General features: G+C 40.4%; 1 protein-coding gene across 1 annotated transcript; it reads right to left on the bottom strand.

Moving 5' to 3' along the window:
- Positions 1-5735: 5735 nt before the first annotated feature.
- Positions 5736-12661, bottom strand: ccnd1 (cyclin D1). The gene is made up of 5 exons (XM_008282161.1): positions 12222-12661; positions 10624-10839; positions 9556-9715; positions 8932-9080; positions 5736-8811 (listed from the first exon to the last, which is right to left on the bottom strand). Exons 1-5 carry the CDS (start codon positions 12417-12419, stop codon positions 8656-8658), a joined length of 879 nt encoding a protein of 292 aa, XP_008280383.1. The 5' UTR covers positions 12420-12661; the 3' UTR covers positions 5736-8655.
- Between the last annotated feature and the right edge of the window lie 2353 nt (positions 12662-15014).

The raw sequence follows: 15014 nt of genomic DNA on the forward strand, positions 1-15014 counted from the left end.
TGTGCCACTGTCACATAATTCCCAGTTAGCAATATCCGTTATACCTCACACATGCCCAATTATTAGCACACATGCCTGTTGTAATAAGGGGAACACACAAGATCTTCTTTAAATGCTGTTTTGTAAAGTATCACTACAAAGCCAACAGCAAAATGAGCCAAAAACAGCCCAAAGATAACTTCACAGAAAAATTTAGCGAGAACAAGGCTCAGCTGGGTGTCTAAGAAGATGGACCTGGACATATGCTCCACCGACTACCATACTAACTGTGATTACTGGATTTAAGAGCAGCAGTGTTATACATTCCTGCATTACAGACAAACATGATGTGGTTACAGCAATGCTTTCCTTTGTAATGTATTACCAGCAACAGAGGTTTCCACTGACAACAGTCATACAACTAGAATACCATTCAGTGTTTTCTGATTCAGTCACTAGTATTCAAACTGAAGGCAGTGAATGTGTGAACACTGAGCTCCCCTACCGGCCGAGGCAGATGGCCGCCCTCCCTGGGTCTGGATCTGCTGGAGGTTTCTCCCTGTTAAAAGGGACTTTTCCCTCCCCACTGTTTCCAAGTGCTGCTCAAGAGGGAATTGTTGGGTTTTTATTGTACTGTAAGGTCTTGACCTTACGAAATAAAGTCCATAGAGATGATTTATGTGATGATTTGGTGTCATATAGATACATTATAAAGATGACTTGGTCTGATACAAGTGAAGGATCTTTGTGTGAAACTGTTATTCTTTAATGTATGAGCTCAGAGTGTCTCTCTGCTTCTTTTCCGAACTATGAAATGATTATGTCATTTTAAGCTTGTGCAACTTTAATGATAACTTTTATAAAATTGCATCTTTACAGTACCTCATAAAAATAGACTCATAATCACATATCTGTATCCATCTACATATTTAAGGGTTTTTCTTTATTTCACCTTTTTTTCAGAACAAAACCTAAGACACTATAAAAACTATGAAATAATACATATGGATTTCTGTGGTAGCCTATACAGTGTAAACAGACCTAAATATGATTTGGATTTTTGACCCCTCAGAGTAGCCGGTGTTTACTTATTAAAAGCATTGCAAAACTTTTGTCCATTTCAAAATTAGGTTGATGAGGTGGTCATCTGGAATGAATGCCAGTTAACAGATGAACCTTGATAAAAGTTAACTGGTGGAATTTCTTGCCTTCTTAAACCATCAGTTGTGTCGGGGTAGGGTTGATACACAGCAAATTTCCATGTTAGGGTTCTCTCAGCTAATTAAAGACAAACACCAGTCCTTCATTACTTGAAGACATGAAGGACAGTCGCTTACACAAACATCAAATGCTGGCATGAAAATGGGTCTGAGCACCGCTCCAGAAAAGGAAGACCTAAAGTTCCCTCAGACACATCTCAACATCAGCTGTTGAGATTAGACTGTGAATCAGGTCTTCATGGTGGAATGAGTGCAAAGAAACCACCACTGAAGGAGACCAAAAGGAACAAGAGATCTGGCTGGACTAAGAAACACAAGGAGTGGACATCAGATCAGTGGAAACCTGGACATTGGTTTCATCAGGCCAGATGTGTTGCTGAGTCTTTGTGGCACACAGAGAAGATAAAGAGAGAGTATCTGCATGCATGGTTCCCAACAGGAACCATGGAGGAGGAGCTATGATGATGTGGGGGGCCTTTGGTGGTGACACTGATTTATTGATGATGACCTGGCCTCCACAATCATCCACCTAAACCCAGCTCAGATGCTGTGGGATGAGTTGGAACACAGAGTGAAGGTAAAACAGGAAACAAGTGCTCAGCATATGTGGGAACTCCTTCAAGACTGCTGGAAAAGCGCCAGGTGACGACATCATGAAGCTGCCTCTAAATGAGGAGTGTTAAAGCTGTGGGAAGCAGGAGGAGACTGTAAAGAATGTGACCTTTAAAACTGATTTTGGTTTCTTCAAATGTGTTTGATGTGTTCAGTTTTTATTCTAAGTAAAAAAAAACAACAACAAACAAACAACTAATGAACTTGAATAAAGGGTCTTGTCCAAAATTGTACATACTTGCATCATTTGCACACTTATCCATCAGTATCTGAATTTAGTTTGTTGACATTTTTGACCACTCTTTAATGGACGTTCCCTTAGCTGTACTTTTATTGCCAGCTTCAACTCATTACCTTCAAGCACTCTAATGTGAGATTTTATAGATTTTATCGTTGAATAAATGACTGCAAGCTTCCCAGTCTGAGAGGCAGTAAAGCAACTGATTTCCACCACCAGGCTTCACAGTTGGTAAGGCGGAGGTTCTTCTCCTGATAAGCTGTTTATGACCTGCATCGTCATGTCTACTGCTACTGTGGCCAAACAATTTCATTTCATTCATTATTTTTATTTTATTATATTTATTATTTTTTTTCATTATTATTATTTATTCATCCATGTTTTTAGTTTTTTTTCTTCTTTTTTTTTTTTTACATACCCTTTGGACTGTACATCACAACAAAAAAAACATAGCAGAATAGGAGCATGAGGAAGACAAGTTTTATAGAACGTGCCCCTATAACAAAGAAGACATAAATGGAACATAGACTCTATCGACGATTCATTTGTTCAGAGCACATTATTCCAAAAGACCTGATCTTCACCTGTAAGTCCTCTGAAACACTGCTATCTAAAGTTCCTTTTTGACAGAAAAGACTTTGTCCTTTTATGCCTCTGATGCAGGTCAGATTTTTTTTTTTTTGTTTTTTTTGCAATATTGTAGACCAGAACTTTGACACCAGTGGCAAGAGTTACCTGCAGATCCTGTAATGAAATCTGGGGGTTCTTGAAGACTTCTTTTGCACTAGATGCTCTACTATGGGACTGTATTTGTTGGGGTGCCCAGTCCTGGACAAATTGGTAGTTGTTTGAAATATGCACCTTGTGTAGATTATCATCCTCATCGTGGAATAATTTATTATTACATTTTTAAACCCCTTGCTAGACTTCATATCAACAGTCTTTATTCTGATGGCCTTAGAGAGTTCTGCAGATCTTTAGATCACTTCAGTATGAAAGAGCTAAAGCTAGTAGTCAGAGGTTTCATTCCTTAATGTTAATCATTGGACTCTAATCTGGAATCACAGATTCTAATTTGATGGATGTGAAGATATGATAAATTCTGGGTGTGTTTTTATAATTAGTAATTAATTACTAATTAATTATTATTATTATTATCCATCCATCCATCCATTATCTATACACCACTTAGTCCTCACTAGGGTCGCGGGAGGGATGGAGCCTATCCCAGCTGACTCAGGGTGAAGGCAGGGGACACCCTGGACAGGTCACCAGTCTATCACAGGGCTACACTTAGAGACAGACAACCAAGCACACTCACATTCACACCTACGGACAATTTAGAATCACCAATTAACCTCAACATGTTTTTGGACTGTGTGGGAGGAAGCTGGAAAACCCAGAGAGAACCCACACTGCACGGGGAAAACATGCAAACTCCATGCAGAAAGATCCTGGGTGTCCTCACAGGGATGCAAACCGGCGACCTTCTAGCTGTGAGGCAATGGTGCCAACCACTGCTCCACCTTGCAGCCCCCTATTATTATTACTATTATTATTATGCAATAATAGTCATCATAGTGATCATCATAATTAATTGTAATTCACAGTTTCAAATACGATCACATGTTGGCTTATTCATACATATCAAAAAGACAATTTCCATGATATCTACTTACTTACATTTTTCTTATTTTTAAGAAAGACACTTTCTGCTGAAACATCAGCTGATGGAATAAACAGTGTGCTGCTGAGCTGCTCAAGGGCTCCTCACTCTCTGGAGCATTCCTGGATCTTCATTTTCTACAGTTATTCTAATATCTTATGTAGCTGGCCACAATTTCATACATTTTTGTGCATGGCAATTACACAGTGGGTTTAAATGAAATATATCAAGTTCATGCAGGCTTTTAAAATAAACAAGTGCAGAAACTATCCGGATGAAGCAAAGCTCAGCTAACATTAGCTGCCTACAGATGTAATTGTCAGTGCTTTTAATTTCACAGTGAAGAGATGTTGCTCTTTCATTGACATGTACTTATGAATTATGTGCAGGAAATAATGATTTAATGTCACCAGCTTTACAACCTTTGGTGCAGAGCAGCCACTAAATGAAGCACAAGACAACAGTGTAAAGCATAATTTGCTTTATTATGTAGTTATGTGCTGATTGCACAGTTTGCACGTTGTCATGATTGGTGTGGAAACCCAAAAACCTAAAGAGACGTCATCCAGTGGAAGAAAGGATATTTTTTGAAAAACAAAATTGCCAAATGATTGTCAGAGCAAATTCAAGTGACATTACTTCAGTGGTAGCAAGGTTGAGCCACGGTGTTCAAAACATGTCACTGCAACAGAAACCACCAATGTTTGGACATTAGCATTTCCAAAAAGCTCCGTTTTCTTTCCCTGCATTGCGGTGTGGCTGTTGTCTTCGGATAAAAAGTCCCAACGTGGACATACCTTTCATGTGAATATTGCCTCACTGACTCAAGCCTCTGTTTGCATCATAATACCAGAACTGGTGTCCTCACACTATGAGGGAAGTCAGGCTGTTAATGTGTGAAATGGAAGGGAAAATGGGAAGGGATGGCAGGGCAGCTCAGCAGCCAGCAGAACACCTTCTGGCCAGATGAAAATCACTTCTGTTTTTGGTGCAGCCACTTTAATTTGATTTAGAATGTCTCATCTTTATTTTCAATATTATGTAATCTCTTGTTCATTTATCAGTCCAGTGAATCTATGGAAAAAGTAAAAAATGCCTTGTTTACTGTATCTGAGGAACAGTTCAAAACACCATCCATCCATCATTATCTATACACCGCTTAATCCTCATGAGGGTCGCGGGGGGGCTGGAGCCTATCCCAGCTGACTTAGGGTGAAGGCATGGGACACCCTGGACAGGTCACCAGTCCATCGCAGGGAACAGTTCAAAACACAAAAACATTTAATTTAAAATTCTACACAAAGCAGTGATTCACCAGCTGAGGATGCTGGAACCTGCATATCTGCTGCATCTGCTTGATGATTTAGTCATGTAACAACTTCTGATCAGGTTTGGTCTGAATCGTCCAGGTATATTTGTGTTCCATTTTAAACGAGGTGTAATCTGAACTGAAGATCTGTTTGAGTTTGATAAAAGTACAGCACAGAAGCACAGTAGTTTCTGCCCTCAGTTGTTCTATGAATGCATCTGCTTAGAGGAGACCTCTGCTGTTCGATTTCTCTCATTTGTAATAAACCCATGAAAACATTAATGGTATGTGAAAACATTAATGGTATGTGAAAACATACGCCATCATTGTGATGAAAACACAATGTGCTTAATTTTATGTCACACACCATCCCACTGCCACAAACACTCAGTTGAGTGAGTGTGTAGCAGTGCATTATTGGTTCCCAAACTGTTGACTAACTTTGCTATAGAAATGACTTTCCAAGCCTTAAAATGTATGTATTTGTGTCTTGTTTTGGGTATGTGTGAAGGGAAAAGTGTGAGTTTACCATCATAGGGAGCACTGATTAGTCCTTAAAAGCTGTCCTCTCTGGCCCTGGACAGAGAAAGCATGAACCTGACTGAAAACCTGACAGAGTTCAATAACAAGAAGATGCAGGTTGGTGTGAGCTCAGTATGTCTACCACTTTGTTCAGCATCTCCTTTGGACAGAAACAGACATTTTCCAGACTCCATCTAATTCATGTTTTTATTGTGTTGTCGACACAAAGATGAATACACTGTTTGTCCCAGTTGCAGACAACTGGCATGAAGTAGACACAACTGTGTGGAATGATTTGTGAAAACAGAACAAAAACAGTCTATGGCTTACTGAGCATGACACTGAATCTATTTACAAACTCAAATCAACTCACTGACAGTTTGAAAATTGGAGCAAAAAGCTTTTTCTCTTTTATAAATATAAAAAGGGGAAAGGAAGAAAGGCCACTATGGGCCTAAAGGGGGGATAAAGTCTCTTTCACCGAGACAGCTTAACACTCAACAGAGTTATACATATCCCATTTTCTGTTATGGCACCAGTATCAAAGCATGCCCTGGACTCGCTGGTTTCCATCATGGATGCTTCACCTCAAGCAGGTTTAACAGAGCTAGTAGGCACTGAACCAACAAGTAGAATAGAATAAGAACTAAACAAATAAAAAGACTACAAATTAGAGATAGATCTTGACTGTCACATGAGGTATTGTGGATCAAAGCATTACTGTACATTGTCTCATTTTTCCTTGTTTTTGGAATAGTATGGAAAATCATATTACGTAATTATAAACAAAAAAAAAAAACTGATCACATAAAATCTACACAAAACAACAAATGAGGATGTCAATAACACAATTTTCTATGAGAAAATTCAAACCTAGGATGGCAATATATTGACATTTATATGTATAAAAAAAACAACCAAAATGTAGCAGCAAACAACAGGAGAAAAGCATTGTTTTTAATCCATTACGTTTTTTGACATCTTTTTTCTTTTTCTTTTTTTAAAACACGTAGCTGGGATTTATCTTCTATAGCAGCGGAATACAAGGAGTGTTTTTCTCCTACTCTCTCTATCTTTAATGTACAATCAGAAACCTAATTTACAGGGTTCCTACACAGTTTGACATACTCACAGAATTCAGTCCATTTTCCACACTGATTTGAAGAAGCCCTCTTGCTTAAGATAATCTGTTCATCTTCATATATATAGTATATATATCAATCTGGCCACAACATATTTCCCATTCTGTGTAGGAGCCCTGACTTGAACTCTACAGCAATAAGACACACCTCACTGGTGAGCCTTCACCCTTTTTGCCACTTTTTACCCCTTGGTACTGTTGCCAGCTTTGCTCTCCACCTCATTTAGGCAATTCCCCAAGAAACGCAGCCCACGTCTTTTAGGTTTGTGCAAATCACGTCAATAGTCTCGTCTCTCCTTTTTTTTTCTTCTTTTTTTTTAAGCTTCATCCCCTTCCCATAATCCATGAGCAGTGTCTGAACCGAGGTGGAGCATCAGAGGAGATGCTGTCCTGGTGATTTAGAGGCAGGTTGGAGTTTTACTTTTGCCATATTTCTAGACTGAAAGGCTGCTCTGGAGGCAGACGTGAGTTCACTGTTTGAGATAAACGTCAGTAGGTGGAGCCACGGTCCCTTTCAAGCTACAAAAATAAATAATATGATTTACTATATAAAAATAAAGCATTATTTTAACTATAAAAATAATACTTTTTTTACTTTTACCTCTGGACCTTCAGCTTTTGGCTCAGCACACTGAGGTTCACCTAGACCTGTGACATTTCCTTAAAATGTCAGAGCAGCTCTGCCTGTATGAAACATTGCTAAAGTAAAACTCTAATCTGAGATTTGGAAGGCAGCTACAGTGAGTCACTGGCCACTATGAGACTCATGACTATGCCAAGCAGCATTCAGTCTTGGTTTTGCGTGTTTCTGCGATACTGGTCAATTCTTTGTCCCATTAGATGAGTCGGATCCAGATGCAACTGTCTGCAGGTGCTGCTTTGACTCTGCCTCACCAAGAGACTCCAGCTCAAACCCCCATTCCATTTTCATGTTCTTTTACAAACTTTATCACTGTGATTTTCTAGTTGAGCCAGCATCGCTGACCAAAAGTGCTTTTTTTTAGAAAACAAAGTTGGAATGGTATTAGGTCTAACTACACAGAGGAAGAAAATATAACAACAGATTGTGGACTGCTCTGCTTATGTGAGCATTGATTTGATCTTATCAAATTACAGCAAGCTGAAATGGGTAAAGCGAATGTTGTCAAGGAATGAACAAAGATATTCAGTTTGTTCAAACCTTTACATTAGCAGTCCACAGTCTCTAAGGTCATAAAACCAGAGCGTCACACACTACACTTGCTTTAAAGAACAAAAAGCTTGGAAAAGAAGAGGTATAAGACCAACTGATAAAGTCTAAAATGATATATAATAAAGTGACTAAACATAAGCAAGCAGGGGTATATGAATGTCTGCACTACAAGACAAACATGGGAACTTGGACAAGAAGCCTAAATCATTCTAGATATAACAGAAAAGAAATTAAAACAGAACAGCTTCTTTGCTTTAATAAATGTCAGGTTTCAGGTGAAAGCCTGAAGACAGACTACAAAGACCTGTACATGACACTTTGGGATGTTTTAGTAGGCATGCTGAGTCTGCGGAAATTTAAAGATTCCTAGTTTAATATGTGAGGGAATAAGAAAAAATATCTACTAAAATATCTGCTTCTGTGGCTTCAACTCCAGCCCACGCAGGTCATCGGTATTCAGTGTCTTTTCTCTCTAGTACATTTCTGTAGTGTTCATTTCTGTACCCAGGAAGGGAGGGGACACTGGCAGGAAATGTGACATGGGGTAGGTTGCGTGGCGGACGGGGGGGCGCTCTGTCTCGTCTTAGCAGCCATAGAGAACAGTGGGCATGTGGGTGACATGTCGGCCATGATAGCAGCCCACCAGGAAAATGGAGAAGGAGGAGGGGAGGATGAGTTCAAATGAGGCACCCCCTCCCCGGCCCACCCGTCACCGCCCTTTGACGACAACTTTCCCTCGATCATTGGGTCACTGTGCAACGTAGCTGTGAGTCATCTCAGATGTTGATGTCTCTAACGTCTGTCGGCGTGCAGGACAGGTCCACGTCCTCGTCCACGCGTTTGGTTTCTGTTGTACTGCTGTGCTGCTGAGCCTGCCGCAGGCTCGACTCCAGCAGAGACTCAATCTGCTCTTGACATGACCGCAAGCAGTCCTGCAAGCACACAGTTAACACAAGTCAAGACCATTGCAGGACTAATGTCAAGAGCAAATGTGGCTTTTCCACATGCATAGGTTTGGGATGGTGCGTGTGAGTGTGTTTGTGTTTCCATACCGGGTCACTGCGAATGACCTGCGACAGGAAATTGGTGAGGTTCTGGGAGGACAAAGAGGCATCTTGGCTCTTCAGGTAGAGACCTTGAACAGCTGCCACCACACTGCCTGCAGCCACCATGGAGGGAGGACTGGCAATAAAGTTGACATCTGTTGAAAAGGCACAAATATCTTAAGACTCAGAATTTCTGTAGGACAGTTTGACAGTGATCATAAGAAAAGTTTCCTATAGATAGACAGCTAGATGGATAGATAGACAGATAGATAGAACCATTCAACATCTGCCCCATCACTGTCTGTTTTTGTAGATTCACCTGACATTTAGCAAATATTGACAGAATGACTGCCTACATTAGAATACAGAACCAAAAAATTAGGCTGAAGTAGTACTTCTAAAGTGTAGAAGTCTGAAAAGTTAGTCAGTTCAGTCTAGACATGAAGCCACCGTGTCAGTGAATTGCAGTCATTATTTGAGTAAAACTTAATATGGAGAAAACATGGGGTGATAAATGCACAGGTTGCAGCACTAGAACAACCTGCAGTATTGACCTAAGCACTTATGTTTGCTGCACACATACACTTACGTGTGCTGGATGTGTATTAAGACAGAAAGTTTGTGTCCTACCTGTAGCACAGAGGGCCACAAAGGTCTGGGCATGTTTCCTGAGGATCTGCTTGGTAGAATGGTGTATCTTCAGCTTGGACAGGAAATGCTCGATGAAGTCATGAGGAGTGACTGAAGCCAGATCCCACTTCAGCTTGTTGAGAACGAGTAGCTCCATTTGCTGTGGATGGACCAGACCAGAGGCATTAACTCAAACTGACCCTTACTTGCAAAGAAGAATGTATTTTTCCTTAAGTCTGCTGTTTGCATCTCTCCTGCAGCTCTTCTTAGATTATATTACACTACTTCTTCTTATATGTCTAGTAGTTAAAGTTTTAAATAGTTTATATCTCTTCTTTTTAAATACCTTTCTAGTTCATTCTTTTCATCTTTTTTTCCCCCTTTTCCCCACAGAGGTCAAAATACATCTGTACAGTATTCTCCAGGGCAGGACTTTCTCAAAAAGCTTTTTGATTAACTTTCGATGCAATTATGCTAAGTGTTTCATTATTCAATCTAGTTCCTACGTTCAAACAATATTGTATATAAAGGCACAATCTCAAAACAAATGTGTGCTTCTTGCCTATGTAAACTGACAGGTTTGGTGGTTTTAAATCTGATTTATTTATTTCTTATTACATATTCTAAATATCCTCCTGCCTAAATACTGATGAAGTCAAAACAAGCACTTGTACATTAAACAAATGTCACAGCAAACATAAAAGAAATGTGAGCAATTGTTGCTCTTAATGATCAGCCTGCACCTCTGTCTTATGTCCACTAGGTGTCGCTGTGAAATCGTGTTTTCTTGGCAGCCACTGAGACCATTCATGAAATCAGAGAGGCCTTCCAGTCACCATGGGAAAGTCACGGGCGGCCATTCGACACTGCTGCACATTTGTACTTTTTCAATTCAAACTAAAGAATCTATCTTTCATATTTCAGTGCAACCAATGTGTTCTGGCCACGATGACGCCATCACAGCAGATATACTGCAAACACTCTGTATTCTGGTCATGTGGCCTCCAGTGCATGCTGCTCATGTACTGTATGTGTTATGCAACGTCTATGTCTGCAGAACTCAATTACCAGCAGTTCTCCGGGCTGGACCGAGTTGTCCGTGTAGATACACAGTTTCTCCGCCGTTAAGGGCACAGTCTCCTTCATCTTGGATGCTAGAAACATGCATGTAGCTCCGAGCAGCTGTAGTCTTGTTTTCCTGGTGGCCTCCACTGATAAAAATCTGTCCAAATAGTTCATAGCCAGCGGAAAAACCTCCTCCTCACATTTCTGTTCCTCGCAGACCTAGGATGTGAGAAAAGCACTTAGAGGTTGCTGCTGCTTGCTGAAGAAAATTCCCCCATTCATGTGCATTATGAAGTCTTTCCCCCCACTGGCTCTGTGTCTTAATCCGTGCACAGCTGTTTGCATAAAATAGCTGCGTTGCCACAATCATCCGAAACGAAATTTGGAAAAATTAAACATTTTGCGCTTTTATTTCATTTTAGCTTAGCATTTAAACATCCCGATTAGAACACTGTTAAAAGAAAACTCAATTTCACTTGCAACCAAAATCATATAACGTAAAAAGCTAATACATTTGTTAGAGTCCGCAAGTAAGAGTGTTGCAGTAATAAAAACAGTCGGGAATTAGTTTGCAGTCAGTTCTGACGGAGACACAAAGGTGGCGTCGATGCAAGTTTCACTCTCTAATTTCAACTTCGTCATCTTTTCAAAAAATAATTAGAAATATTTAAAAATTAGCAGGCTGCATGCAAATAGCATGTAAATGATCCTTATCGAATTTCTGATCGGATGAACATCAAATGTGTCGAATTGCAATTCGTGGGAATTTAAAAAAAATTAATTTCTCAGACGAGGCATTTTCACGTGCTGCAGGCGACACTTCCCCCTGGCTCCCCGATGCCCGATTTCAGAAATTATTAAAAAATAGAAAACTGAAAAGAATTCAATCCAAAAGTTCATGTAAATGTTTAAATACATCTTAGCTATCAAATCCGACTGTTAAAGTGGATTTACGGCTTCTGCGCTTTTAAAAAATATCAATTTTTCGTAGCGACCTTCACAGACAGCACCGAGTCTCTGAAAGCAAAACAAACTTTACCAGTTGATACCAGTCGACCGACAGCCAGCAGTCAGCATGTAACCATCTCATGATATACATGCATTTCTTGCTAATTGGGTCGACTTACTGTCATTGCTGGTAATATTATAGATTTTTAATGATATTAAAATCCTCCTCATATACGACAACAAAGATGGCGCGTAATATTGGCACGGGCCAGACTGCATACGTGTACATTGCTGTTATTTAGGAATATTTTAACCATCTAATCACATTCCATGGGCTTCGGGAAAATATAGGCTAAGATATAATCAATCAGAAAGGCACTAATGGTGAAAAGTAAATGCGATCTGTAGCCAATATCTCCGCTTAAAGACGAAGGACCACCCAGCACTCATCGGGACATACTTTCCAGAGCCTTTATGTAACATGCACAGTGAAATAGCAGACATTAACCTCTCACAGGCTCAAAACTTTCACATTACGGCGAATTTATCACGTTTCAGGCGACACAGATTAGGCTAAGCTAGCGAAAACACTGCCAACAAGTTAGCAGCGAAACTCAGGCACAGAAAGAAAGTTGAAGTGAAGCACAACCAACCTCTAACATCCAGGTGGCAACTATTTTCCTCATTTTGGGTACAATTTCTTTCTGAACACACTTAAAGTAGTTTGGCGACGGCAGGTAGTTTTCCTCTGCCTTCAGCATGGTGTGGAGAACTCGGTCGTTGAGCAGGTTGACGTCCTGGTAGGCTCTCCTGATGGAGTCCACCTCGCAGCACAGCAGCTGGTCCTCCATAGTACTTCTGCTTTGAATACAATTCTCGCCGCCGATATAACTTTTGCGTCGCCTCGTTGAAATGTCTCTGTGTCCGAGCAGGAAGAGGCCGGAGCGCACAGAAGACCACGGTCGGCTAGTTTTCAGTCACTTTCTTCTCGCTGGGCTGCTGCCGCTGTTGCTCCTCCGGTGTGCGCGAGCCCTCTGAGGAACACACCGCGTCGCCCTGCGAGACAAAAACCCCTGCCTCGCGCTCGGCAGACGCGCGCGCGCACGGGCACACAAAGACACACACACGGCGTATCGGCGAGCACGCGCCGAACACAAGGAAGAGGCCGTAGGGTGGGTGCGCGCGATGACGTCAGCTGTTGTTAAGGGGGGGGGGAGATCAAAGGGACAGGCAGTCTGCGAGGGAGCGCGAGGAAGGGATTCTATTATATACATATATATAAGGAAAGAGAGGGAGACCCCCCTCCTCCTATAGCTGCTGGCTTCTGAGGAGGAGGTGGGAGGTCCGGGACCGAGTCTGGCCCCGTGGAGGAGCGCTGACCGGGGGAGCGTGTGGTCGGTAGGGGGCGATAACGGCTCACAGCCCTCCTCCTTCTTCTTCCTCTGTCTCTGTGAGACTGAATGAAAGCAGCAGCTCTCCAAGCAAACATGAGGTGAGCACATGGAACAATAGTAGAACACTGCTTTATTCATTCATCCCATTTACTTGACATAACAAGGGAGAGTGTATTATATCAGCCTGTACCAGGACCCCCCTCCCCCCCATTACTATCATAAAGTGTACTTTTTAATTTATTTATTTTTTAACCTGTACTTTACCTGTAATGTAACACATTATCAATTAAGTTTGCATATAGAAAATGGTGATTGTAGTCATACATGATAGACCAGTGTAAGCTCCTTGTGCACAGTGCAGGTAAAATAAGCTACAACTCACCATGTGGCTCTCTCTGAGTCTGAAGTAATGGCTGTCCCACACTTAAATTATGCCTGTTTAATAATTGGAAAGTTGGAGGGGACTTGTGGAACAGGAGCACCACTCTATTGCATTTTAACTGTGTATGAGTTTCAGATTTATAAATTAACATGAATAGGAAGATATATATGTTTATGTCTGACATTATTTCTGCAGTTTATTCTTTGGAACCTGGTAGAAAAGCAGTCTAGTTTAATGATTGCAACATTAGTTCATTTTACTCAAAGTCAATCAATAAATCTGCTTGGGCTGTTTAAAAGGAAGTAATATTAAAATGCACAATGTAAAGTTTGAAAACTTTCCCTGACTCACACACTCACACACACACACACACACACACACACACACACACACACACACAAACACACAAACGGGAGGAGACTGAAGTTGCACCAATGGGAGGAATTGCTGTTACTAGGCAGATGTTGGTGTAACTTTTCATGTGGGGAAAAGTTCAGTGTACTGGAAAAGTTAACATTGTTATTGATAACCTTAACAAAGTCATTTGACGTAGTCTTTTAGATAAACAACACAGATCATTTCTGTTGACAGCTTTCTGCTGCTTTATTCACCCACCGTCAGAAAATCATTTGAGAATGAGGGGAGGATGTATGGATGAATCCAGCTAGTCATATATTCTGACATTTACCTCTTGATACAAAGCAGTTAGGCTCTGTCACTAGCTGCCTATTTAACTTCTCAAGGTAAAACCTAAAAGTGTAAGTTGTGCACATGTTAATCTAGTTTCAATATGAATTGGAGCTTTTCACATTCCTGGAATTCCTCCCATGGGCTATTGGGTGGACTACCGTAATACATAAAGAGAGTTCCACCTCTGTGAACAGAGCCTGGAGCCATATCAGACTTTTCTCCATTCTGGTATTGTTGTGAGGGATACAGAAAACAATATTAGAATGGTATTTAAAAAAAAAAATATTAACCATGTATATATACATATATGGAACAGTACTGTAAATTAGCAGATTTCTCCAACCCTTTTACCATCTGCTTACCTTTGCTGTCATGATATGGCTAAAAAAAAAAAAAAAAAACTAAACTCTTAACATTTGTGTTATGGTTTGTTTAAATGTTAAATGTTTCTAATACCATTGCATACATTTTTACAGTGTATATTTCTTACATTATCTTTGCTCCAAAACTATTCCTCCTTCCACCAAAATAATACAATTCTATCTATCTATCTATCTATCTATCTATCTATCTATCTATCTATCTATCTATCTATCTATCTATCTATCTATATCTGTTTCCTGTCCTATCCTTTTCTAATCTTTAAGCACTAAATATTTTATTTGTATAAGTGCATGTGACTTGGGAAACTTTTACAATAGTTTCTGTTTTATAGGCAGTTTAAACACATGTCCAAATGATGTGTTTTCAAAAGCATAATATTTGCTATATCCTGCAGACAGACATTTTAGACAAATTGAGACAAACAGTTGTTCTTCCTCTCTTCATTTCCTTCACATATGATTTCTCTCAGTGATAGTTGTGTCCTCTGCGTCCCCTCCATGCACAGACAGATAGGGGCTTTCTGTGGGAAACAAAGGGAGCTGGAGCATGTGACTTTTGCAGTGAGGCTCTTCTAGCAGCTTTATGGTAACATCGGA

The sequence above is a fragment of the Stegastes partitus genome, unplaced genomic scaffold, assembly GCF_000690725.1.
Source record: "Stegastes partitus isolate 25-593 unplaced genomic scaffold, Stegastes_partitus-1.0.2 Scaffold260, whole genome shotgun sequence".
In the NCBI taxonomy this organism is placed as follows: domain Eukaryota; kingdom Metazoa; phylum Chordata; class Actinopteri; family Pomacentridae; genus Stegastes; species Stegastes partitus.